Source organism: Mustela nivalis (assembly GCF_964662115.1).
Source record: "Mustela nivalis genome assembly, chromosome: 7".
Classification (NCBI taxonomy): Eukaryota; Metazoa; Chordata; class Mammalia; order Carnivora; family Mustelidae; genus Mustela; species Mustela nivalis.
Genome location: NC_139026.1, coordinates 126,078,971 through 126,105,357, shown reverse-complemented (window position 1 = coordinate 126,105,357; position 26,387 = coordinate 126,078,971). Strand labels below are relative to the sequence as shown.

The 26,387-nt window shown below is 39.9% G+C and overlaps 1 protein-coding gene across 1 annotated transcript in view; it reads left to right on the top strand.

Moving 5' to 3' along the window:
* Positions 1–26,387, top strand: part of CUBN (cubilin) — a 260,304-nt gene that overhangs the window by 1,097 nt on the left and 232,820 nt on the right. The window contains exons 3-14 of the mRNA XM_082742010.1: positions 516–611; positions 1,180–1,218; positions 3,835–3,936; positions 4,612–4,715; positions 10,673–10,799; positions 11,772–11,934; positions 14,915–15,046; positions 16,267–16,362; positions 18,518–18,636; positions 18,829–19,015; positions 20,279–20,391; positions 22,960–23,194. Coding sequence (XP_082598136.1) covers positions 516–611; positions 1,180–1,218; positions 3,835–3,936; positions 4,612–4,715; positions 10,673–10,799; positions 11,772–11,934; positions 14,915–15,046; positions 16,267–16,362; positions 18,518–18,636; positions 18,829–19,015; positions 20,279–20,391; positions 22,960–23,194 — 1,513 coding nt within the window. The remainder of the gene's footprint in view (positions 1–515; positions 612–1,179; positions 1,219–3,834; positions 3,937–4,611; positions 4,716–10,672; positions 10,800–11,771; positions 11,935–14,914; positions 15,047–16,266; positions 16,363–18,517; positions 18,637–18,828; positions 19,016–20,278; positions 20,392–22,959; positions 23,195–26,387) is intronic.

The following is a 26,387-nucleotide window of genomic DNA, read 5'->3' as shown; positions in this document are numbered from 1 at the left end:
AGTGACTATATCACACTGGTGTGTCAGTCGTAATGTTAGAAGCTACGATTATTTAGAGCTTCCCAGGGACTATCCAGTGTGCCCCGCCCATCGAACCCCCACAACCGTCCTATGAGTTTGACATTATTGTCACCCCGTTTGTAAGGGAGGTAAAGGAAACGTGAAGCAGTGCAGCAGCTCACCCAAGGACACCCAGGAAATGGCCGAGGCAGGACCTGAAACCCAAGCAGCTCACTCCAAGCCAGGCCTCTTTACAAGCACGCCAACGGTTATGAGAAAAAAATGCCAACAGAAAGTTTCTTGATGTGTTGTTACTGGAAATGGCAAATAGAATTATTCCATGGCTGTTTTAGATGTTTATTATGCATGGTAATGTGTTGATTTTTACAATAATGGGCAAGATATTGGTGCTTAAAATAGAACAGTACTCGACTTTTTAAAAATTTTTTTTATCTATATCATACATATGACTTTTACACTAGCCTTCACCCCCTCCTTTTTCCTTTTGATATTAGATACAGAAAAACAAAGATGATATCACAGATTTAAAAAGGTCCTCAGTCGGTCTGCCTCAAAATATTTCCAATCAAATACATCAACTTAATTCTAAGGTAAGACTGACATCCTCATCTGTGTGAAAGCACAGACGGGTTTTCTTAATTCAACTTTGTGAGTAAGCATTTGCAGAAGACACACTAGCTTTTCGTCCACTTTGAAATTCAGCATTGTCATTATGGACTTTTCGGTTAGATGACATAAGTCCAATAGGGGACGCAGAGGTAGTGATGAGCAGAAGGTTGGGATTCTGTAACAATAGCTTATTGCCTAAGTCGGTCTTGCCCACATTCTGACTGAACCTTCTTATTGGCAAAGTGGATGACTGACTGTCTTTATGAAAATTCCCAGAGTCGCTGTCTGCAGAGAAGCAATGAGTCAACTTGTCAATGGGTTGTACTTCCTTTTTTAAAAAAATGCCTCAAAAAAAAAAAAAATCTCTATGATGGAAGAGAGTAGGAGGGAAGGGAAACCTGGAGGGAGGAGAAACGGAGGAAGGAAAAAGCAATAAAAAAGCAATCAAGAGACAGTGTGAGTCCGCAGCAGAGGGGGTTAGGAAAATATGCCAAAGGACAATATCACATGTGAAATGCTAACTGATGCTTTCTCTTCTCTACAACTTAGCTTGTGGATCTGGAGAGAAAATTTCAAAACTTACAGCAGGTAGGTCCCATAGCTACTACTTGTCTGACATCTTTCACTGAGAATACAATAGAATCATTGATGGGGCTGGCATTCTTATCTTCAGGTAGATGGATGATTCGTATCGAGGACTTTGCTGTTTCCCATAATCTAATTCTCAGCACAGTTTATGCTTCCCCAGATACAGTTGAGGAACCTGAGTGTCAGATAAAGTAACCAGCCCCAGGTCACTGGGCATGTGAAGTATGTGGACTAAATCTGTCAGTGAGTGACCTCAGTCACTAGCTGATTCTGGCATCTAGGACTGAGTATTGAAAGGCCATGCATCAGGGTGCCTGGGTGGCTCAGTCAGTAAAGCTGACTTGGTTTTGGTTCAGGTCATGATCTCAGGATGCTGGGATCGAGCCCCATGTGAGATCTGTGCTCAGTGGGGAGTCTACTTGAGGATTATTTCCCTCTCCCATTTCTAAAATAAAACACTAAATCTTAAAAAAAGAAAAGAAAAGAAAAGAAAAGTCATGTATCTTCTACAACATTAAACTCAGAGGCTTGGAGTAGTCATAAAATATTTCTTTCTTTAAAATTTATTTATTTATTTATTTATTTACTGACATGCAACATAGAGAGAGAGAGAGAGAGAGAGACAGAGAGCACGAACAGGGGGAGCAGCTGGCAGAGGGAGAGAGAGAAGCAGGCTCCTTGTTGAGCAAGGAGCCTGATGTGGGGCTCGATCCCGGGACCCTGGAATCATGACCTGAAGACAGAAACATAACTACAAAATATTTCAAAATTCCTTAAGAGTACATTTGTTGGTAATTAAATTTGAGCAGTTTCTTAGATCTTAGACCTTCCATCACTTTGTAAGTACATGCTTATAAACTTGTCCTTGTACTGTTAGACTTCTCATCCGTTTTGAAGTTGGCCAATGTTTTTGTGATTTTCATGGAAGCTATAACCTTTTACCCAAAGAAATGCACAGAATGTCCCCATATTAAAGTTTTCAAATAAAAGTTAAGGGATTCCAGGTTAAGAACCCCTGTTTTCAAATTCTGGATCTGTTGTGTTTACGCTTCAAGTGTGGTCCTTTATTTTGGTGTTTTAAACTTGGTGAGAAAGGTCATCTATGTAGGCCTTTTCCTGACTTTGATAATAAATTGCTCCTCAGCTTTTATCTTTTTTAGGGAGTAGTTGAATGAATGAAAATGAGCAAGGCTTCATACCTTTGGAGCAAGGCACAGTACTGTGGCTTCCAATCTCCTAGTGTGCTTCATTATTGCTACTGAAGGTCAAAAGCTGGAGGCCACGGTCAGATGACCCCAGACGCCCCCACCCCCATCCCTCAGGAAGAATTTTTTAATGATTTTGGATATAAGTATCTTTTATGAATTCCAAGGGCTCTCTGGTACTATAGCCACGGTCTGTTCCCCAATGTCTTCCTCCTGATTGCTTACTGATTCCGTTTCCTACTGGGTCTCCATAGGCTTTCAAGTTTTAAAGCACCAGACAATGTTGCTTTTGTGTGCCAGAGAACTTTCTGAGGGGTTTGTGGTTAGTTTCTGTAATTGTGTCATCTGATGAACAGGACTGTTTGTGGTACTAGGGCACAGGGATGGATAGGATCATAGAAGAAACAGAGTCCAGAAATAGACCCCCACAGGAGTGTTCACCTTGTTTTTGACAAAGGAGGAGAGAGATGGGTTTGGCAATAAATGGTGCTTAGTCAGTTAGTTGGCTACTCTCAGACTCTGTTTCATCTGTAAAATGGAGGGAACAGACATGACTTTCTCTGTGAGTCATTGGATATTAAAAAAAAAAGAAAAGAAAAAGAATGTAATGAATAATTCATCTTTCTTTTAATTTTAATTTTTAAAAAATTTTATTTTTTATCTCTTTTTAAATTTTTAAAACAGAATTAGACTACATTTAGGTGAGGTTAATAAAATAGCTTTTCTTGCATAATCGCTTGACTTCTCTAAAGAAGTTTTCTGCCCCCAAAGGCATTAGAAAGCTTATGAGATTGGAGCTAGTAGCTGACATATGGTAAGATTCCCCAGGTTGCGTAGACAAAGGCAGGTCTGTTCGCGACTCTGGTCCGAAAGCAGTCATGGGAGCACAGGAGTGGAGGTTGTCATCTAAGCCCACATCTCAAACAAAGGGACTCACTTGGAGCAAAAAAGAGTTCTGTCATCTTAACCCACGGCAAGATGATCAGATTTCAAATGCTTATCTGGAGGTACCGAAGAGAAGAACACCAAAAGAACCGGAGTTCCCATTTTGTTTTCTCAGTACCACGGGGATGTCCATTATTATTCCCAACCTGACATCTCCACTCTTGTCCACCAGCATCCATCTCTCTGGTGAACAGTGCTTTCCAAAGAATAGCATGGTTATCTTCTCCCCTTGCGTCTCATCCCGTAGTGAAGGAAAATATGTAGGAATGACCATGTGAAACACTCTGTTTCTTCCACGAGGGAGTTGATTTGAAGAACTTCAGTAAGTGACTTAATGTCTGGAGGAGGACTCACCCCTGACTGGGAGTAAAATGTAGTTTCACAGGTGCCCCTCCCCGAACCATGCCTGTCTGTGCTGCTTGCTGCAAGTACGAAGGTCTTGCTGACTGGCCTGTCTTTGTTTCAGACAGTTGACAGAAAGGTGTGCAGCAGCAATCCCTGCCAAAATGGGGGAACCTGCCTCAATCTCCACGATTCCTTTTATTGTATCTGTCCCTCCCAGTGGAAGGTAAGTCACTTGGTCTTTGGTTAAAAATGACAGCGAGTCAGCATCAGTGGTTCCTCTGGAATAGTTCAGACATGTTTAATTCTCCGTCCAAAGTTTCTAGGATTCTGTAGTCTCCCGAATCAGGATGAAGGACACCATGTATCCCCAAATCCAAACAGTGCCACGCATGACTGCCTAACCCACTGAACACCAAGCCATCTTAAGCAGGGGTTCACTTGACTGCATAACTACATGGAAAGGCGTGATATTTAGGCCAGTGTCCATTTCAGTCATTCAGCACTGAAAGTCCTAAATGCAACTTGCCGTAGCCATGTAAATTTTCTTGCCCTTTTCTCTGAATGGTGAAAATGTTCCTGACGTGTGCATGAAAGAAAAAAGAACTAAGCGACTATTCCCAGGCATAGCCTGATAGTAACATGAGGATTAATTAGTGGAAGGATTCTTCTTGTACGATTGTCTTGCTTTTACCAAGAGCTCTTTGGCTCCTGCAGGCCAAATCTGAGTTCAAGAGGAAGGATAACGGGATAGTAGTGTTACTATTAATGTGATCGTATCTCGCCCGAGTGAAGACTGCTTTACCGCACATATATAAATCCTTAAGGGTATCATAGGAATATAGGCCCCAGATACATCTGTGACCCGTGGTACCTGACTTTGTTCTTGACACGACTGCAGGGTCCTCTGTGCTCAGTTGATGTGAATGAATGTGAGCTTTACTCGGGAACCCCCCTGGGCTGCCAGAATGGAGCCACATGTGAAAATACAGCAGGGAGTTACAGGTAATGTGTCTCTTTTCTTTCCTTTTCTCTCCTCCCCTCTTTTTTTCTTTCTTTCCTTCCTCCCTAGCTTCTTTTCTTTTCTTCTTCTCCTCCTCCTTCCCTTTTGAAGTTTTTGAAGGACTAAAACATCCCATAGACAGGAGCATCCATGATTAATTATCAGTATTACCAGCAACCGGCACTCCCTGGAAAAATATATGGCTCTTATTTAATGACCTGGAGCTATTTGTTTAGAGGAAGAAAAGCTTGTGCCTCCTCAACTCTTACCCCATGAAGAAAAGTCTTTCTCTGGAGTCCCTGAGGAACAGGAAGAAGGCCCCGGTGGCTGCCACGGGGAGAAGGGAGGGCATGGGACTGTAGCGTTAGTGGGAGTCAGAGCGCTGCAGGGGCTGCTGGTGAAGCGCCTCAAGCAGAAGACGGCCTGCCGCACCCACTCAGGAGAGAAGTGGGCTGACAGCTTTAGTATGGATGTCTTCACTCAAGCGCTATGGAAATGTTAACCAGAACAAGATGAGAAGCTAAACTGAGGTTTTCCCCACATAGTTAACACTCCCTGCCTTTCCTCAATTTGCGATGAGGCCCCTTACCCCAATCATCAGGGAAATCCTGTCCCCTCCTGACTTGCTGGGTGAGATGGTGCGTCCTGGGTCCTCCTGCTCAGCTCAGGCCCCACCCTCTGCAGGAAAACGTCCCTTCCCTTAGGAAGCTGATTTAGGCATCCTAATACCTACGTGTTGCAATCAAACTGGAAGAGTGCTGGTAATTAAAGCTATAGTAGCTGACACATCAGCTTTTAAAATAATCAAGTCAGGGGCGCCTGGGTGGCTCAGTCTGTTAAGCCTCCGACTCTTGGTTTTGAACTCAGGTCATGATCTCAAGGTCATGAGACCGCCCTTTTGTCAGGCTCCACGCTCTGCATGGAGTCTGCTTGACCTTCTCTCTCTCCCTTTGCTCCTTCATCCACTCCTGCTCTCTCTCTCTTAAATAAATAAATCTTAAAAAAAAAAAATCAAGTCCGGAAATTTATGGCAGATCAACATCAATCCTACTTTTGTATAGTTCCTTAAAATCACTTTTAAAAAACCCACTCTAGACATTGTCTTTCCCCATTTTTTGGTTTGTCTCCTATTTTCTGAGATTATTAAAAAGTAAAAAAGTTGTTTCCGTTATAACATGAATAATTTCTTTCAACAGGGATATAATCTCACTGGAGTAGAGAGCAATTACTTGCTTTCTAACTCATGTCTCTGCTATCTTGTTCTCTCATTCCCTTGTAACAATATCCATTCTATTCTTTCCTGCAAAACTGAGTGCAGTAATTTTGTCATTTCCTTGTCATCTGTTAACACACTGCTTTCTCAGAAAGCAGTCACAATCCTTCTCTTTTTCATATAATTGATCCTCTTATTCTTTTGATCTCATCTTAAAAACTTTTGCTCACTCCAAGTCACAAAGTGAATTCATTCAAACTTCTGATAGAGATTTTCACAAGCTTCATCATTTTGCGAAACCCAAATCAATCACCCCCGACTTAAATTAAGTATTATGTTATTGAAGAGACGTTTGCTTCCAGGACTTTATTTCTAATTTTAATGAACTCCCTGATCCCTGCCTGCTTTTATGAGCATTCAAGCTTGAGCTAGATTCAAAATGCAGGTCTAATCTTTCATTCCCTTGAAAGCATTATCTCCTGATCTCTGTTTATGGGCACTTATCAATGGGAATTGCTGCTCTGAGATACTGGAGGAAAATGACTCCTAGCACCAACACATTCCTGCCTTCCTGATATCGAGGAATATCCTGCAGATTACATTTCACTCCTGGTCTTCTTTTATCATCACTGTCCTCTGGGGTCTTGCCAGCCAACCGAATAACAAAGATGTGCAGCAAGTGGGATAGGTCCCAAAGATCCAGCCAAAATTGATTTTTCTCCACCCGCCCCCCCCAACACATTATTTTTAGTCCTGCAAAAAGGAAAAGAAAAAAATATAACTATTTGCTGCATGTCAGAGATTAGAGTTCTTTTCTCCAGGTATAATCTGAGAGAGAAAGAGAAAGAGAGAACTTATTTTTATTTGTTGGGAGCTGCCTAAAAGGCAGATTCAACTTTGTATGAGCAATATTGAATTCTCTTTTGTATCTTCCTGTAAACACACACACACACACCCCAAGGACTCATTGTGCTGACTCTAGAAATGGTTTTGGTTTCTAGTCTGTGTCCTTCATAGATTTGCTAGAGGACAGTTAAGAAGGAACATTTAAATCTGTGGGGTTTTTTTCCCCCCTCTTGATACAAGGATAGTTTATGAAACCCCATGATTTCCAATTGATACCAATGAACTAAATACTCAAATCCAGGCATTTGATGGAGACTTTTTGGAGGAATAACAGAAAATAGAAAAAGATACATGGGAATAAGGCTAAATGCTTGCACTGTGGAATCAGTATAACGAAACAGAGACCATTTAGACACTCTGTGTTCTATTAATTATGTGAGATTAAATGCCTGTTAATCAGTAGCTTCCCTGAGGCTCGAAACCCCTTCAGGAAACTTCTACGGACATCTGCTAAAGGAAAAATGAGCCACTGTTGAATGATCTGGATCTGCAGAAATGTGGTCACAACAAAGGGTTTGCTCTGGGTTTGGGGCCTCCTTTAGCCTCTAACTCTTGGAACCTGTTTACTTAGGAAGACAAAGGAGTCTTTAGTTAAAGGGATTAATAATTCCTAATTAATAAAGACCTTTGAGAGATAAAGCACTCTGCAGATACTAATTAATTGGAAGCACTATTTTATAGGAAACTTTCTGGTAAAAACTTTTTTTTTTAGTAATGAAACTAGAGCAAAGAGAACATTGTCTGTTTCCCCTGATTCCTGTGCCTGAAGGTCTTGTCCCTAACTGCTTCACATAGCCAGCACATAAGATTTTGCCACTTCCTGATGCTGTTGTTGCCTCTTTATTCTGAAGAATTGATGTATATTGTTCTCCTGCTTACTTTGGATTTAAGACAGACCTTGGAATGCAAATTTGCCATATAGATGGCATATATCATATACTTTGGGCTCAGATCTAGAAGGCTTTCTAGGAAAAAAAATTGAGTTTGTTGTTTGTTTGTTTGTTTTTCTCCAAGAGCACAATGTGGGTTCGCCTATTTTATTTTATTTCTTTCCATTATCATCACCGATGGGTTTTAAAACATGCAGAGGTTAAGTGACGAGGATAGTCTGGTTTTGGCTCACTGGTAGTTAGGTATTAAGCTTATTACCCGTTTCAGTTAGTCAGTTATGTTAATATTGAACCATGGACTCTAACATAAGTTAAATTATGACTGTGAAAGTGTATTTGACCTCTTTTCAATTGCCAAATGCACTTGCAGTGTTTTTGAACACTGGAAAGCCCAGCTTTGTTCTGTCAGAACCAAACCAGTAATAGGAAATCATTATGAAGATGATTTTTGCAGAGAAGTGTATAATCCATCACTCTTTTTCTTTAAAGGACCTATCCAGATGACTTGAGAATATATTTTGCATGCAAACACTGTTAGGTTAAGAAGACACATTAAACTGAGAAGTCTTCAGGGCACCTGGTTGGTTCAGTTGGAGGAACATGTGGCTCTTCGTCTTGGGGTGGGTAGAAGAACATCGGTGCAAAAGTAACACAGACCTAGGTTTTAATTCATCTTCTGCCAATTCTTAATCCTGTGGCCTTGGGTAATGTGAGTCTTGCCAGTAAAATGGAATTAATACTTGTCTTTGAGGATCATAGCAAGGAAGCTCATGCTATACTTGGCTGCCTTCCTCCCTCTGTTTCTCACATTAAGCTACATTTAAACAAAAGAAGTATACTTTGTAGTTCTTTAGAGAAAAATATAGGAAGAAAATTCACTCATCTCAGAAGGAGAAGGAGGAGAGAGTTAGATAGGATTTAACTGCAGGTCTAGGAACCAGAGTCTCCTCTCAAATCTCAAGTCATTTTCCGATAAATCACTAAGTAAAGCACTTAATGCTAAGATTAAGCACAATTTTCTGAGCACTTCCTACTGGAAAACGTCTAGAGAACCCAAGGTGAAAATAGTGCTCATGGATTGGCACTATTATTTTACAGAAATGGAGGCAGAGGGAATTATTACATTGTCTAAGGCGAACAGTTACTAGGTAATATCAGGATTTAAACCCAGGCAGTCTTGTCCCACGGGATCTTGAATACTCAGATCTCTTTTATAGGTTCAGAAACCTAGTGAAGTTGGTTTGGGGGAAGTGGTAGAAAAAAGATACACTTGTTACAAGGAAGCCACCTGGGTCAAATGCTCAAATATGTATATGAAACAGTATAGAGTTCTATAGTCCCCAAGAGTTTAATGAAATATCCTAAAAGAATATTCTGCATCGGGATAGGAGAGTAAAGAGGAAAGGGACAAGGGTATGAAAGGGAAAGTATGGAAAGAGAGAGATGAGAAGAAGATAAACAATTATGGGTAGGGAATGAATAATTGAAAAATTTTTTAAAGTTTAATCATCTATTGCCATTAGTCTATGACCTTATCTTCATGAGAAAGGCAACCTTGGAATGATCATGTATGTAATTTATGAACAGATTTTACACAATTATATATTGGTGTTAAAAATTGCAACAGGACATAATTAAACCAAAAAAGTATTTGTTTATCTGAAATTCCAATGTGACTGGATATCTTGTGTCTTCATTTGCCATGGCTGGCAGCTCTACATGTAAGTGCCTGAATGATACTCATTTAGTCTTCCTACAGCTCTGGCCACACTCAGTGATCTCTTCTTCCTTAGAACCCATGGAAAGGTGCCACCCTGGCGGTTGTTTCCGGGGCCCTCCGTGGGTACACCCAGTTCCATGCCTGGATCACGGCTCTTGCTCCTTCTCAAACAAGCCAGACTCTCTTCTCCCACGCTATCATGGGGGATATTCCTCTTCTGACATGAGCTGAGCTCCTTTACCTTATAGAATGGGCCCTTTCCATGACAGTCAGAAAGCAGTTCCTAGCCTTGCAGATCCTGCTTGCTCCTGTCTCTGACCCTTGATCCCGGTGGACAGATGCTTCTGTGAGGGCTAGCGCAGCTCAAGGCAGGCAAATGGTGACCTTTGGCACTGGCTCTCCCCTCCAGCAGAAGTGCTCAAACACGTGAAAATGAATAAGCTTAGGCTCTGTGACCCCTCCACCTCCTTCCCTGCCCTGGTTTGCTCTTCTCATACCTTCCCCATCCCCTCGGAAGCTGCAGCACAAATAGAATACTAACTCAGCAGTTCCAAGGATTGCAATAGTTTAAAACAACTTTGCTCATCTGGTTATTATTGAACTGAAATTTTCTCATAACAAAATACTCACCACGAGCTTGGGTATTATGTAAAAGGGCATTTGTCAGTGAAAATGTGGGTATGAAAGAAATGTTACTATGTTAACTGCATCTCTCATGGATAGAAGTAGTGCCCTTTGTAATATGATAATAATTATCGTATTTCCTGAGATGTGGCTATACCATTGCCTATGGGTTATACAATTCCAGGGAACATTTGGGAATGTGCCAGCTCAGTCAAGGTCACCGGTGCTTACCGGTGGGCCCATTCAGAGGGATGGTGAATGGACTTGATCTCTCCTGTGACTATCCCGAATGAACTCCATCCCCTTTAGTTTATGGATGTCTGACCTTTGAAAGTGCTGTTTGATGACCTGATACCAGAAGAATTTATAGTGGTAGTTGTGCCCAGATAGTAAGCTGTGCCCCTCTCAGACTACATTTGAGAGGTAACACATTTACTCAGTCCACTGCTTGAGCGATTTTCTTCCAAGACTGCAGCCAATAAATCTGGTTTTCTGATTTATGATTCCACATGAATGTCATTGACATATAGTTGGAATTATTATTTTCTTAACTGATGCTAAGAAACAGGCACTTGCCCTGACCTAACGCTCTTGCGTAACCAACAGCTGTCTCTGCTCACCTGAGACACACGGCCCCCAGTGTGCGTCCAGATACGATGACTGTGAAGGGGGCTCCAAGGAGCTCTGCGGCCACGGCATCTGTGAGGACCGAGTCCGCGTGCAGGTTGGCCAGGTGAGTCCCTCCCAGAAGGTGGGACTCCTCAGAGGGAGTCATGTTTATTCGTTCCTCCTCCCGCATGTCTGTGTATGAGGCCAGCTCTGGCAGAGCTGCAAAGAGGAAGTCAACCTCCTGCTCTAAAGCGGGGCGCAGGTAAGGAAAGAGATGAGAGTTGTCCATAAATAAACAGAAAACTGGGCCCAGAGGCGATAGCATTATAGAAATTGCTACCATTTTTTATTATGGTAGTAATTTATTCATTAATCTGTCCATGAGACATGACCTCATGGCCTTGTGAGTTGTAACAGTGACAAGACACGGGAGGGAACACCAAAGACCCACTCTTGCCGGCAACATGCCCTTCTAAGCCGTCTGGATTGTTTCTGGCCCTGCAGACCCTGAGCCACCTCCCTGTGCTCTGGATCTGGGCCGTCTTCCTGGCAACCTTGACTCTGACCTTCAAGATCGCCCAGCACTGGCCCGCTTGGCCTTGTATGAGACCTTTGGGTCTTTATTTTTAGTTCTGGGTTTTTTTTTTTTTTTTTTCCTACCCATGTGATGGAAAATGGTTCCCTTCCAGTGACGGTGGGAGGAGGGTGTGGGTAGCAGGGGAAGGAGATACTTTCAAAAAGGAAACAAACAGAATGGATTTTCCAAGGTCTGTGCCTCCATGGGTGTTTTTCCCCTCTAAAAACACAGCAGGCTGAGTGCATTGACTTTAATTATATTGACTTACAGTTCTTGATTGTGGTTGCACTTTCCCTGGAATCTTTGGGGCAAATTATAGGTTTTCCTTACTCTGAAGTAAAGATGTTTCTCTTTTTGCGTGGTCGGGTCTAAATGCTTAATCATATGGGAAGAAAAAGAGAAGCCACTCCATCAGTGATGGAAACGAATGCTAGAGGGTCAACAGTTGGGGCCTTGGTGAGATTTTCAAAGGCTTTTGTGCTCATTTTCTTGATTGCCTTGACTCTTGTCGTCTGCCAGCCCAAATACAGCTGCATCTGCGATGCAGGGTGGACGTCCCCGCTGAACAGCTTGGCCTGCGTGCTGGACATAGACGAGTGCAGCCTCCCACAGGTGCCGTGCTCAGCCCTCGCACCGTGCTTCAACACACCAGGCTCTTTCTACTGCGGGGCCTGCCCGACAGGTATGGGGGCTTGTCCACGCTCTGTCAGGCATGGTTCAGCCATGGCTGAAAGCTAAGAAGACCATTCTCAGGAAGCATGTCCTGTTTCACTAACTTCCACCGTGGGCCCATCTTTCTGCGGTAATAATTCAGCCATAGAAATCAGAGGGCCTGAGCCAAATGCGGGGGGCTGGGTCAAGCACCTGCTTGCTGTGGTGGCAGCTGACTGGGACCTGTTCTAGCCCCACCTCCCTTACTAGCCAGATGTTTGCAGACTTGGGCGGATGACTTCACCTCTTAGTGTTGCTGCTACAGTCCAGTAGTCCTCACCGGTGTGTGTCACTGGGAGACCCTATGGTCTTGCTATCAATAAGGATGTCTGGTTTCATCTCAGACCCACAGAGACTTGAAACTCCAGGTCAGATCATGTGCAGAGTCTCTGAAAATGTAGACTCTGGGCTCCGAGGCTGCCTGGGTTTGAGTCTATGCTTCGTGTCTCACTGTAGGAGATTGTCCTCATCCCATCAATGCATATCTGTAGAGCATGCAGGGTGAGCAAAGCACTGTGCCGGGTGCACTGGCGAGCAATTAACCGGACCTCAGAGAGTCCACAAGGCCCCGTGGCACTCCTTGTGAGTTGTCAGAAGGTGGAGCATATAAGAATATAATTATTTTATGGAAACTTCACCAAGACACTGTGCCAGGCAATTTTTATTTTATTTTTTATTTTTTTATTCTGGCAGGGGCCAGGCAATTTTTAATTCTTGCAACTATGACCAAATCAAGAAATGTTAGGAATTAGTTTTATCCCCACTTTAAAATATAAGACCATGAGGACTGGAGAAGGTAAATGACTTGTCCAAGATCATACAGCTTATATGCAGTCAGGAGTCAAACCTAGGTCTGCCTGACTGTGGATCTGAGTGGGGCTGCTGAATTCTTCGTTGATCTGTCTCATCAAGGAGCCCACACACCTGTTGCTTCATCTAGTGACTTTTGGTTTAGTGACTTTCTTTGTGTTACCTGCTTAGATCTTGTATAATGAGGAAGATATTGAAAAAACACGGGAAGACTTTTTTTTTTTTTTAAGATTTATTTATTTGACAGAGAGAAATCACAAGTAGACAGAGAGGAAGCCAGAGAGAGAGAGAGAGAGGGAAGCAGGCTCCCTGCTGAGCAGAGAGCCCGATGCGGGACTCGATCCCAGGACCCTGAGATCATGACCTGAGCCGAAGGCAGCGGCTCAATCCACCGAGCCACCCAGGCGCCCCTAGACTTTTTTCCCCTCTCAGTTCTCAGGGGCAAATAAAATTTGCAAATAACCACATTCTTGAAGTTAATTTACTTGTGACAGTCTTTAAAAACTAGAAATCAGAAAAATAAATTATAAGAACTATAGGATTCTTTTACTAATTGTTGGAGGAAAAAAAAAGAAAAACAAAACTTTGTGTTTTTCTGTTAATCATGTTATTTTTTTCCTGCATGTCAAAATAATACATGCTACTTATAAAATATAAAGAAAGTATAAAAATATGAAAATAAAATGACAGAGAAATGCCCATAGTCTTACCACTCAGAGGGCCATCTTTGACATTGGGGCATGTTTCCTTCCAACTCTCTTCTGTGCATTCTTCACCTGTAAATACGATAATTTCCACAAGTAGATTTTTATTTATTTATTTATTATTATTATTATTTAAATTTATTTATTTGACAGAGATAGTGAGAGAGGGAATACAAGCAGGGGGAGTGGGCCAGGGAGAAGCAGGCTTCCCACTGAGCAGGGAGCCTGATGTGGGGCTTGATCCCAGGACTCTGGGTTCATGACCTGAGCTGAAGGCAGACGCTTAACGACTGAGCCACCCAGGCACCCCACAAGCAGATTTTTAGAAGGGGACTCCACTTAGATGAAAGAAAAGAAATATTTTTTAAAATATAGAAGGTTTTAAACATTCTTATAATTTTAGCCATTTGAGTTATAAAAGTAATAATACTCACTGTAACAGTTGATTTAAACAGAAATATCTAGAGAAAAAGAACATTCTTTCTTCACCTTCAATCTTGTCCTCCCAACGAGAATACTGTTAACAGTTGTCCTCTCTCCTCTTCTTCCCTTTCCTTCACTCATACAAACATATAGACACATAGACAGGTTTTTTTTTTTTAAGATTATTTATTTCTTTATTTGACAGGCAGAGATCACAAGTAGGCAGAAAGGCAGGCAGAGAGAGAGAGGAGGAAGCAGGCTCCCCGCTGAGCAGAGAGCCCGATGCGGGGCTCGATCCCAGGACCCCGGGATCATGACCTGAGCTGAAGGCAGAGGCTTTAACCCACTGAGCCACCCAGGCGCCCCACATAGGCAGGTTTAAAAAATTATTTCCCCCAATTGGGGTCAGACTGCATATTATTCTAAAAGTTTATATTATTAGTTATTATTATTATTATTATTATTATTATTATATAGTTATTATTATATACTAGTAAGTGTATTTGGGAAAATTTTTTAATATGTGTGTGTCATTAAAAGTAGCTTTTTGTATTCGGTGGTACAGATGAGTCATAATAAATTCAGCTATGCCGCTAGTGATCATTGAGGCCCCCCCCCCCCATTAAACAACTCTGCCACAGGCATCTGCTTACCTACATATATTGATACTGGCAGTTTTATCACTGCAGAAAAGTTTTAAGAAGTGGAATTATTAGCCAAAGGTATATATTTTTAAGATTTTAATGAATACCTCTAGATCTATTTCCAAACAGATTTTATTAATTTAACTTCTGACTAAAAGCATATAAGAATACCTCATTTGCCCACCTCTTTGCCAGAATTTGTTTTTAAGAATGTAAAACCATTTTTGCCAACCTGAGAGGCAGAGTCTACCTCATTTTAATCTACAGTTTCTTCAAGCAAAGTGGGTCTTTGTGTATCTTTGACGTTTTGCATTTCTTTGTTGATAACTTGTCTATGGAGCTAACTTTTCAAATCTTCTCATCTTTCTAGGCTGGCAAGGAAATGGATACAGTTGCCAAGACATCAATGAATGTGAGATCAATAATGGCGGCTGTTCTGTGGTTCCGCCTGTCACCTGTGTGAATACATTGGGGTCTTACCACTGTCAAGCCTGTCCACCAGGTGCTACACCATTATAGGCAAAACATACGTTTGGGAACAGGGTCTTGTGCTCCATATTTTTTATTTTATTATTTTATATATATTTTTTAGAGAGGGAGATTTTTTATATATATTTTTTAGAGAGGGAGAGAGAAAGAAGGAGGGAGGAGGAGTGAGGGGTAGAGGAAGAGGGACAGAGGGACTCTTCAGCAGGCTCCACACCCAGTGCTGAACACAATGTGGGGCTCAATCTCACAACCCTGAGATCTTAGCCTGAGCTGAAACCAAGAGTTGGGCGCTTAACTGACTGAGCCACCCGTGTGCCCCGCTTATGGTCCATTTTAAATATGACTCTGTCTAGGGACATATACTGAGTAGTGTGGAAAGTTTTATTTAACATGTGGATTCAGGGCATGTTAGTTCAAGCTATATTATGAAAAGCAATAAAAAAAATTTTAATATCACTGGGAAACAACAAACCTTTACAAATTGTGAAACAGCCTGTGGAGATAATGCAAACTTTGAAACATTTTCTCTGTGGATCACAGACCTGCAACCCCATTGTTCCCACAAATAATTTATTGATACAGTGAAGTCATGAGATGTTTTACATACAAAGTTCGCTAAATAACAGGCTAACTAGTAAGCATGTGATACACGTTATTTTCTTTCTCTTCCGGAAAGAAGTCATTACAGCTATCCTGTGATCTAAACTGAGCGAGTGACTACCCAAGAAGTTTGGGGAGTTATAAGGGATATATTGGAACCCTGTATGTTTTATTAATGTGAAATAATAGTACTTAGGACTTCTACGATAATTTAACTCTCAGATCATTAAAGTCACTGCAATTAGAAAATGTCAAATTACTTAGTATCAGCACTTTCTAAGTCTACCAGTAGATTCATGGATCTTTTTATTTTTATTTTTTATTTTAGTCAGGAGAAACAACCCAGAACATTGTTTCTGCAATCAGGTTCCCAATTCTTATTTGTCCTTTCCTCTTAATGATAGAAATTTGTGTGTGATGTACATGTGTGATGTATTCTGCATTATCTCCACAGGGTGTTTCACAATGTGTAAAGGGTTGTTGTTTCCCATGTGTATGTGGCTTCATATTTAGCTTTTTTGTTCTGACGATAGAAGATCTCTGGTTGGCCTGGTTTGTGATACTTGGTTCTCAGATTGGGATTCTTCAGTATTCTTAATGTTGTGTGTTATGCTCTGCTCTTGCTGTTGTCAGGGTACCAAGGCGATGGAAGAGTGTGCACACCCATTGACATCTGCTCCATCAATAATGGAGGCTGCCACCCAGACGCGTCATGCTCCTCGGTTCTCGGTGATGACTCTCCCTCTGGTTTGGGGTATCTTAATAGGACCCTCTAAAACAAATCAACATTTTAAAAAAAAAATCCCCTACCTTCAAAATTCTTATTTTGATTTTCAAACCAAAAAGTAAGTCTTGTTTTAAAACTATACATTGGATTTTTTAATGTGATAGACTAAGCTCTTCTCTGGTCTGGCCTAACCCAGCAATTATTTCCCAAGATAATCGAGCCAGCTAATTAATTTATGACTGTATTTCAGAAAATGGCAAGGAGAAAGGGAGGAAGGACCGACCACCTGTCATCTCCCTTTAAAAACGCTTTCTTTTCTATGCCATTGGCCAGGATTGAGACCTGTTGCTAACCTTGTCTGCAAGGGAGGCTGGGAAATGTAGTTTATTTCAGGTGCTTGTGCCCCCAGTTAAAATAAACAATTCACTACTAAAGAATGGAAAACTAGATGTAGGGTGATAGTCAACAGTGTCTGCAAGTGTAAGAGAAGTTTTACCTCCTATAATTTAAATAATATGTGTTGCTAAATTGTCTCCCAGAAATGTATCAATTTATACTGACCAACAGTGCATGAAAGTATACATGTATCCCACCCTTCACAGTAATGGATACTATTGTTATTTTTCATTTTGGTCAATTTTATAGGCAAAAATTGTCTTCCCGTTGTTCTAATTTTGACCATATCAAAATTCACTTTTGAACTCTAATAGTTAATACCTTATTTTATTTTTAAGGATTTTATTTGTTTGACACAGAGAGAGAGCACAACAAAGGGAGAGAGGCAGAGGGAGAGGGAGGAGTAGATTCCCCACTAAGCAGGGAACCCAGTGTGGGTGGGGCTGGATCCCAGGATGCTGGAATCATGACCTGAGCTGAAGGCAGATGCTTAACTGCCTGAGCTACCCAGACACCCCAGTAGTTAATACGTTTTACATATTTATTGGCTTTATTTTTTTTCTATTTGTTCATATCCTTTGTTCATCAGCTTTCTCATTGATTTATAAAATTTCACTATGTGCTAAGGATATTATCTCGTTATCTGTGTAATGTTTTACGTATATTTCCCCTGGCACATTGTTTTTATTTTAATTTTGTGGTGGTATTTTCTATTTAGAAGTTTAAAATTTCTATGTAGTCAAAAAGATAAATCTTTTCTTGTAGGATTTTCTCCTCTTGGAATTAGGCCTTTCCTACAGAACTCAAGTGCTTGCTCTTTTGTACTTTCATTTATTTTTAACATTAAAATCTTTGATCTTTTGGCATCAAATATTGCTTGATATTTTTGCCCAAATGCATGGCTCCAACTTCATTTATTGAATAACATATCATATCTCTTGCTATTTCCAAATGCCACTTTTATTTTTACTGAAGTAATATATCTATATACATATGTAAAAAATACAAATGTGATATATGTATGTGTACAATATATAGAGATAATTTACATATATATATAAATTACATAATTTATTACATATATAAATTACATATATAAAATACATAATTTATATATAAATTACACACATACATATACATCACATACATATACATATCTATGTATATGTATGTATGTACTGTGACTATTAAATGTTTTTAAAGTAATTAACAGCATACTGAAATAGTTAGGAGCATGGATTCTAGAAAAATACTGCTTGGATTTTGATTTTCTCCTTGGTTCTACCATATTCTAGCTGCGTGTCCTTTGTCAAGGCATTTAATCTTTCTGTGCTTTATCCTCACCTATAAACAGGGATTAAAATAGTACCTATTTATAGTCCATATCGGTACAGTGTTTGCAACAGATACCATCTTCACGAGAAAACCCTTTTCTGCTGTCAACCCCTCCATGAGAAACTCCCCTTTCCCTTGGTGCACCTCACACTTGTCCACAACTCAGAACCATTACAAATGGACTGACAGCACCAGTACCAATTTGTATATAAAGTATTGGAAACGCATAATGCCTTTCTTATTTTTTAAGATAAGAATTAGAAAAAGATTTTATTATTTTTCTCTTCATGCCTGGTGTTTCTGCCCCGAGAGATAGGCAGACTTGACTTTGGCATTTTCTTATCTTAGACAACAGAGCCTGAGTTTTGTTACTGGGTTTGAATCGAGGAGTTCTGTATTTATACTTCCATTTTGATTTCTAAACAGGTTCCTTACCTCTCTGCACTTGTCTCCCGGGGTTTACCGGAAATGGTTATGGGCCAAATGGATGTGTGCAACTCAGTAACATTTGCCAGAGCCACCCCTGTTTAAATGGGCAGTGCATTGTGAGTCCTTTATTCTTCCTTCCTTAGCAATTACCGTTTCAATGAATCATTGCAAGTTAGGCTACCAGAAGATGTTCATGCCTCAACAGCTGCTATGTACATCATTTAACACTAATTTTCTTTGCTATTTGAGTTGATTAACGTTTATTGTCTATTCATTTGTTTTATGACGCTATGTTTTTCTTTCCTTAGGAAACAGTCTCCAGTTATCTTTGTAAGTGTGAATCAGGTTGGGCTGGCATCAACTGTACAGAAAATATAAACGAGTGTCTGAGCAACCCCTGCTTGAATGGGGGAACTTGTGTGGATGGCATTAATGCTTTCAGCTGTGAATGCACACGTTCCTGGACTGGACTCCTCTGTCAGATTCCCCAGCAAGGTACACTCGGCATTCCTTTGCTCACAGATGCTCACAGCATGAGAGGATCATCCCTTAAGGAGTCCCGCTTCAGATTTTTCTACTTTCTTGTCATGTGGTTCAAGTGCTTACAACTAAGCCTTCCCTTGCAGCGGTAGTCTAGAATTTACAAGGTAAATATTTATCTCGGTTGTAGCCAGAAGAACCTTCCTTCAAAGGAAGAATAAAATTAGTATTTGCTGTTTTTATTATGTCTGTCCTGAAAACAAAATGTGCTAAGGTAGTATAGTTCTTTAGGGAGAGTTTTCTCTACAGCAGCTGTATCATTTCCCTTTAACATTGCACTAAGTCGTGTCAGTTTCCTGCTCTAGAAAACACAGTCATTCCCCATTGCCCACCAGTTAAATAAAGATTGGGACTGTTTTTCAATTATTCTCTATAACCAGGACTTACCCCATCCAGTTAACCTTGTTTTTCACTAGTTCCCTAATAATATTCCCTTTCCAAGCCAGACCTCTTTTCTTATCACCTGATCCCATGTACCACCTTGCTGTGTTCTTTTATTTGGGATATTTTTCTCCTTAGACATCTCTAAATCTCCTTTGCTTTGCATCCGAATGTATCTGTTCCTCAGGAGTACTTCACCTTCAAGCCTCAGTCTCCTTCATCAAGCCTCTTCTGACTACTCCAGCCCCCTCGTATAACTCTTGATTCGGAATCAGCACATTTATTGAGACTTTACTATGTGTTGAGGAGGCTGGTAGATGCTATGAAGACATGAGCACAAAATAACTATCTCCACATGTTATCTGTCTATCTTCTGGTTGAGGAGATGAGTCTAATACAAAATGACAGGAGATAAGAACTAAAGATTGGGACTAAGCTGTGTGGGGGCCAAGACACAGAGGCAGAGAGAATGGGAGTCAGAGAGAACAAGAAGAGGCAGGCAACAAGAAGAGATCAAGAGGGATCTCGGGGTGATCAGTGTGACTCTGGGCAGACCAGTATTTGAAGGGTAGTAGGTGCAGGAGTGAGAGACCACAGTGTCAAGAAGCATGGCTCATGGTGGTCATAAGGAGATACCAAGCAGACTTCCAACAACCGGGGGACTTAGAAGGGTGTCCAACGAGAAGGGGGACGGGGAGAAGAAAGAATGGCAGGGCATTTGTCTCCGGCATTAATCACTCAGACTTCTCCAATAATTCAGCAGCAGTGTTAAAGCTGCCTAGACTCTTCCTTTGCAGAGTTGCTGTAAAGCAGAAATCATCTTCTTTCTCTTGGCAGTTTGTGGAGGGTCCCTCTCAGGGATGAATGGAAGTTTCAGCTATGCGGGCCCTGACGTTGGTTACGTACACGATGTCAACTGCTTCTGGATTATCCGAACTGAAGAGGGAAAGGTAAATGCAGGATCTCCTGCCCAAACGTGGATCTGTATCCGTGAATATGCAATATGAGTACATATTACATAAAATACCTATGGTGCTAATCCAACCATTATATATTGAGGGCCTGCTAGGTGTCAAGCTTTGGGCTAGATATTTTGTGCACTTTTCTCAAACGTTATAGTAAGTCTTTGAAATAGGTGATCGTGTCCTCATGTTATAGTTGAGATCATGGAAATGAAGAGAAGCTAAGTCTTTTTTAAAAAATACTTTTAAACTGGTAATTAGACCAGTTGGATTTCAAAGTCGTTTGTCTGATTGCCAACTCCACATTTTGTTCAGTAGGGATAATTCTCTGTAGGGATTGGCCCCGCTGCAAGCCTGGAATTTGTAAAGTCATGTTGTTCCTGAGAGAGTCCTGTTTGAAGATGACCCCTCAGTGTTTTGTTAATTATTATGCAAAATGGGGACAACTATGAAGATGGTTTTCTTGTCAGAGCCTTCTCTGTGCCATTGTGCTGTTAACTGCTTTACATACATAGTGTCATTGTATTTTAACTCTTGTAACCCTACCCTGAAAGATAAGAATTATTATTATCATTTTAAGTTTGTGGACAGGGAGCCTGGAGCAGCTGAGGAATTTGTCCAAGGTCACATGGTTTGTAAGTGGTGTGCCCCAGACCCAAGCCCAGGCCTTTTGACTGACTCCAGTGACTCTGAATGGCTGCATGAACACTCTTCAAATTAAGATCTGACCCTGAGGTTTTTAGTGCTTTTATCCCCAGCATTCATTACTCAGACTTTTCCAAATATTTATTTCTCAGCCAACTCCTAGACTCATTAAAATGAAGTTTGTATGTCTGAATAGATAAGGTTTTCCCTTGAAATTCTGTAAACTTTTTCCAGCAAACTAATGTTACTGGGGTCATTGTACAATGGTCACCACACAGTTTTTCCCTGGAGATGGGAGGATTCTTTGGGGCCTGGTGGCCCCACAATAGCATCAACTCCAAAATCGATTTCCCAGTGGGTATGTTGTGTGAATTTCCTTCCTCCCATTAAGTGTTCATGAATTCTATTTCCTGGCATTGAAAACATTTTTCTTTCAAGAAAAGTCATTTGTGAAAAAAATTTAATACTTTTATTATTGATTTGTAAAAAAAAATGACATTTTTCTTGATTATTGTGATTTTGCATCTTCTTATTTCCACAATTTACATAATATAGTATTTTATAGGAATTTCATAGAAATCAGAGTAGTTCTATTCATGAACACTTATTTGATTTTTATTGGAATTACTTCAAGGACAAAAATGATGCAATGTTAGATAACAAATCTTAAAACTATCCTCATATAGAATTTCAAAAATATCCTGATATCCTTTCTCATTAGCTAAATGCTGTTGTGGTTTTTAGATCATAATGAGAATCAAATCCAACAGCCTCCTTTTAGTAGTTTAGCTCTTTTAAGTGATGTTATCCATACAAAATCTTTTTTATTTTATTAATTATATTATAATATTTAAGTTTGTACAGTCTAACATTTTAACTTGGAAATGTATTTTTGTGTTTATGCTCTTTTACCTGGATGCTCAGAATCTTTTAGATTACTTTTTCCCTATCTTCCACTCTTGGTATTACTCATCTCTTAATGACATCCAACGATTGAGGTCTTGCCGACCTTATACACACACACATACCTACTCAGTCTATACCTAAGGTTGTCAGTGTGCTAGTATCTTGTTGAGAAGTACAGAGAACCCTCAGGAATCAGCATCCCTAGTTGTGGGGAGGCAGTCAGTAAACATTTGTGGGTATGCTACACATATAAGGTATTCAGGTGGCTGGGAAATAAATTGTTGTGAATGGTAATATTAGTCAATTACATTTAACTCAAGGTAGATTTTTCAAATGTCCAATGTGTTTTACTGATGTGGGAGCATTGTCAGCTATACATTTGAAGGGCCTATATTTAGTGGACTTCACAGTTTAATGAAATATTGATAAATATATTTCATTAATCTATTCAGTAACAACTCAATGGGTATAAAGTTTCAGTTACATAAGATGTATAAGCTCTAGAGATCTGATGTATAACACTGTATGTGTGGTTAGCAATATGTTATGATGCACTTCAACAGTTGTTAAGACAATGGGGCTCATGTTGTGCTCTTCCCACCACAAAAAAGAAAGAGAGACACAAGGAAACTCTAGGAGGTGTTGGATATGCCTATTGATGGTGGTGAGGGCATCACAGGTGTTAGCAGTATGTCCAAGAACTCATCAAATCATATATGTTTAGTATGTACAGTTCTTTGTATACCAATTACACCTCAATAAAGTTGTTAAAAATCTATTTCATTAAGATTTTTTATATACTTTTATATTAGCTGGAGCCTAAGCAATTTTTAACACAAGTTATTGAATTTGTAGATTTGTCATATGTATTTGTGGATAATTGGGAAATTACAGGTATGTCTCTTGAAAGGTGACTAAATATGAATGCTTCCTAATTAGTGAGAGAAATGCTTTAGAATTAATATGGAAATGAAAAACAATACATTGTGACCTTTACATTTTTAGGTGCTGCGTATCACTTTCACTTTTTTCCGGTTAGAATCAGTCAGCAATTGTCCACACGAGTTTCTTCAGATTCACGATGGAGAGTCCTCTGCGGCACTCCAGCTTGGAAGATTCTGTGGCTCTGATCTCCCTCATGACTTCCTCAGTAGTGGCAATGCCCTCTATTTTCATCTCCATTCTGAACATTTCAGAAGTGAGAGGGGCTTTACAATAAGATGGGAAACGCAGCAACCAGGTATGTAAACATGAAGAAAAATCAAGCAAAATCTTGAAATCATTAAGTTTTCCTTATTAGTGTTAGACTTCTTGATAACATTAAATGTTTTGAGATCTAGGGATTGTATCATACTTTTATAATTCTTTTAAAATAAATATAAAATGATTTGGAATTCCATTTTGTGTTTAGAGATAACAAAATTTGGATGAATAAGAAAGATTAAAAACCATGAGTCTTAATGGGTCCCTTATGAAATGACCAAACAGCATTCTTATAAACTCTACTAGTAACTTACTGCAGCGATGTTCTTGAAGACATTGTCGTTCCTTCCTTAGTATTCCTTATCTTAATGACCATTTGATAATTTGTTCTTTCTGCTGTTATTTTGTCTTTTGGGGCTCTACTTTTTTTTTTTTTTTAGCTTTTTACTGTACAATTTTTAAACAGGTAGAAAGGCAGATAGAACAGTACCGAACCTCCAATTCACTCATAAGTAAATCTGTGCATCTATTTCTGGAATTCCTCAGCTTCTCTATTGGCCTATATATCTGTCCTTGTGCCACATTGGCTTAACTAACTACTGAAGCTTGAAATCTGATTGTGTAAGTCCTGTAACATGGTTCTTTTAAAATATGCTAGATCCTTTACATTTTCCTGTAAGTTTTAGAATCAATTTGTTAATTCTCCCCCCAAATCTGCTGGAATTTTGTTGGCATTGTCTTGAATCTATAATTAACTTGGGAAGAAATGACTTCTTAAATTAGCCCTATCACTTTATGAACATGGACTATCTCTGTATTTATTTATCTTTTTAATTTATCTTAGCAGTGATTTATAGATTCCAGTGTTTACTCTACATATTTTATTGTTTTTTTCTAGATATTTAATATTTTATACTATATGAAATGGTACTGTTTTTCTAAAATGTCAATTTTATGTGTTATGTGTTGTCATATATAGAAATACGACATATTTTTAAAAAATATTTGATTTTTAATCCAGTCGTTGCTAAAATCATTAATTAATTCTAACAGCTTTTTTGGTGGATTCTTTTGGATTTCTCTACATACACAGTTATGTTATCTGTGAGTAAAGAGCGTTTTTCTTTGTTAAGAAACAAAATTTAATGGAGTAAATTTGAAGATCTAATTGGGTTTATTAAACAGTCCATGAATAGGGCATCATCCCATCTAGCAAACAGAGGGGAACCCTGAGGAGTTGTATGAAATGAGAAGTTTTTATAGGAAGAAGAATAGGGCAAGAAACTATTAGCAAAAGAAAAAGATTGTTCCAGACAAGGTCTTCCCTTAATGGGAAGGGAGAAGGGTCTAATCATACAGATTACCTCATCTTCCTTTGGGGGATGGAGAGAGCCCATGTGGCAGACTCATTGGCCCTAAGTGGAAAATTCCTGACTGACAGATTAAGATGACATTTCTAGGGGAGGCTGAAAGTGCAATTAGATTAGGTATTAAGCCCATGCTGGGGGACTTGGCCTAAGTGATACTGTTTGGGGTCTGTGGTTTTCCTTTTAACATCTTCCTTTCCAATCTTTGTAACTATCTTTTCTTTCTTTTCCTTAACGTATTTATTGCCTGGCTAGGATATCCAGTACCATACTGAACAAAAGTGGTAGAGTGGGCATCATTCTCTCCTTCCCAACCCCATGGGGAAATTTCGTTCAGTATTTAACAGTTGAATATAATGTTTTAGATGTAAGTTTTTGTAGATAACCCTTAGCAGATAAAGGAAGTTCACTGCAAATTACTGTTTCTGTATAACAGATGACCCACAAATTTAGCTTTGTAGAGCATTAATCATTTTATTATATTTCTGATCTTGTGGACCAGGAATTTGGAAAGGGCCCAATTATCATTTGATCTGTCAAGCAGTTACAATTAGATGTTGGCTGAAACTAGGCTCAACTAGGCTGGAAACCCAAGATGACTCACTCAATCGATGCTGGCTTTTGGATAAGAGTTGAACCAGGCTATTGACTTGAATGCCTCCACGTAGCCCCTCTCTGATGGTGGTCTTAGGGTAGTGGATCTTCTTTCATGGCACTTGGTCTATCTTAGAGCAAGCCTTACAACAGACCCAGGCAGATGCTGCATGGATTTTTCAGACCCACCTTTGGAAGTCATACTGTCATAGTCATACTATTTCTGCCATACTTTTATTTGGTTAAAGCACTCATAAGCCCACCCAGATTCAAGGGGAGGAGACACAGACCCCACCTCAACGGAAGAAGTGTCAAAGATTTTATGAATGTTTTTAAGCCATCTCATCTTTTATTCCTAACTTGTCAAGAATTTTTATGATGAATGGATATTGAAATATATTAAATATGGTTTCACTTATTTGTAGAGTATAACAAAAAAGCATGGAAGACATGGGGAGTTAGAGAGAATGGGGTTGGGGAGGGGAGGTGAATTAGAAGGGGAGGTGAATCATGAGAGACTATGGACTCTGAAAAACAATCTGAGGGGTTTGAAGTGGCAGCGGGGTGGGAGGTCGGGGTGCCAGGTGGTGGGTATTCTAGAGGGCACGGATTGCATGGAGCACTGGGTGTGGTGAAAAAATAATGATACTAAATAAATAAATGAAAAAAAAAGGAAATATATTAAATAATTTTTCTAAGTCTATTGAGATGACTGCATGGTTTTCCTTCTCTGCTTCTGTCATTTTTCCTCTGTCCTCTTCTTCTGGAACTCAGATTATACGTATGCTGGAGATTTTGACTATGTCTCATAGCTCTTATACTTTTTAATGTAGTCTTCCCCTGTGTACATGCAGCTGAAGACTCAGCTAAGGGCCCAAGGAAAACTCATATAAATTTTTTGGGTGTTATGGCCATGCAGCTGTCTTCACTATAGTACCTTATTCCAAAATCCCAGCTACTCTAGGGCCCCCAAATCCTGAGTTTTGTTTATTTCACCCAGTAGGAGTACTGCTGCTACTTGGACTCCACTGTCCGGCACTGCAGTTTGGGAAAGGCACACAGGGAGAATATATGGGACTCACAGCTTGTCCTTTCTTCCTCTGAAGGATCACAGTCTTTCACTGCTTGCTTCTCAATGCCTGAAGACAATAAAAACTAAAACCATAATTCCTTATTATTACCAAATAGTAACTATTGCTCATATTGATGTGTTACAGAAACTGTTGTTTGGCTTACATATTGTCCCATGTTCTAGACTTTGCTAGAATG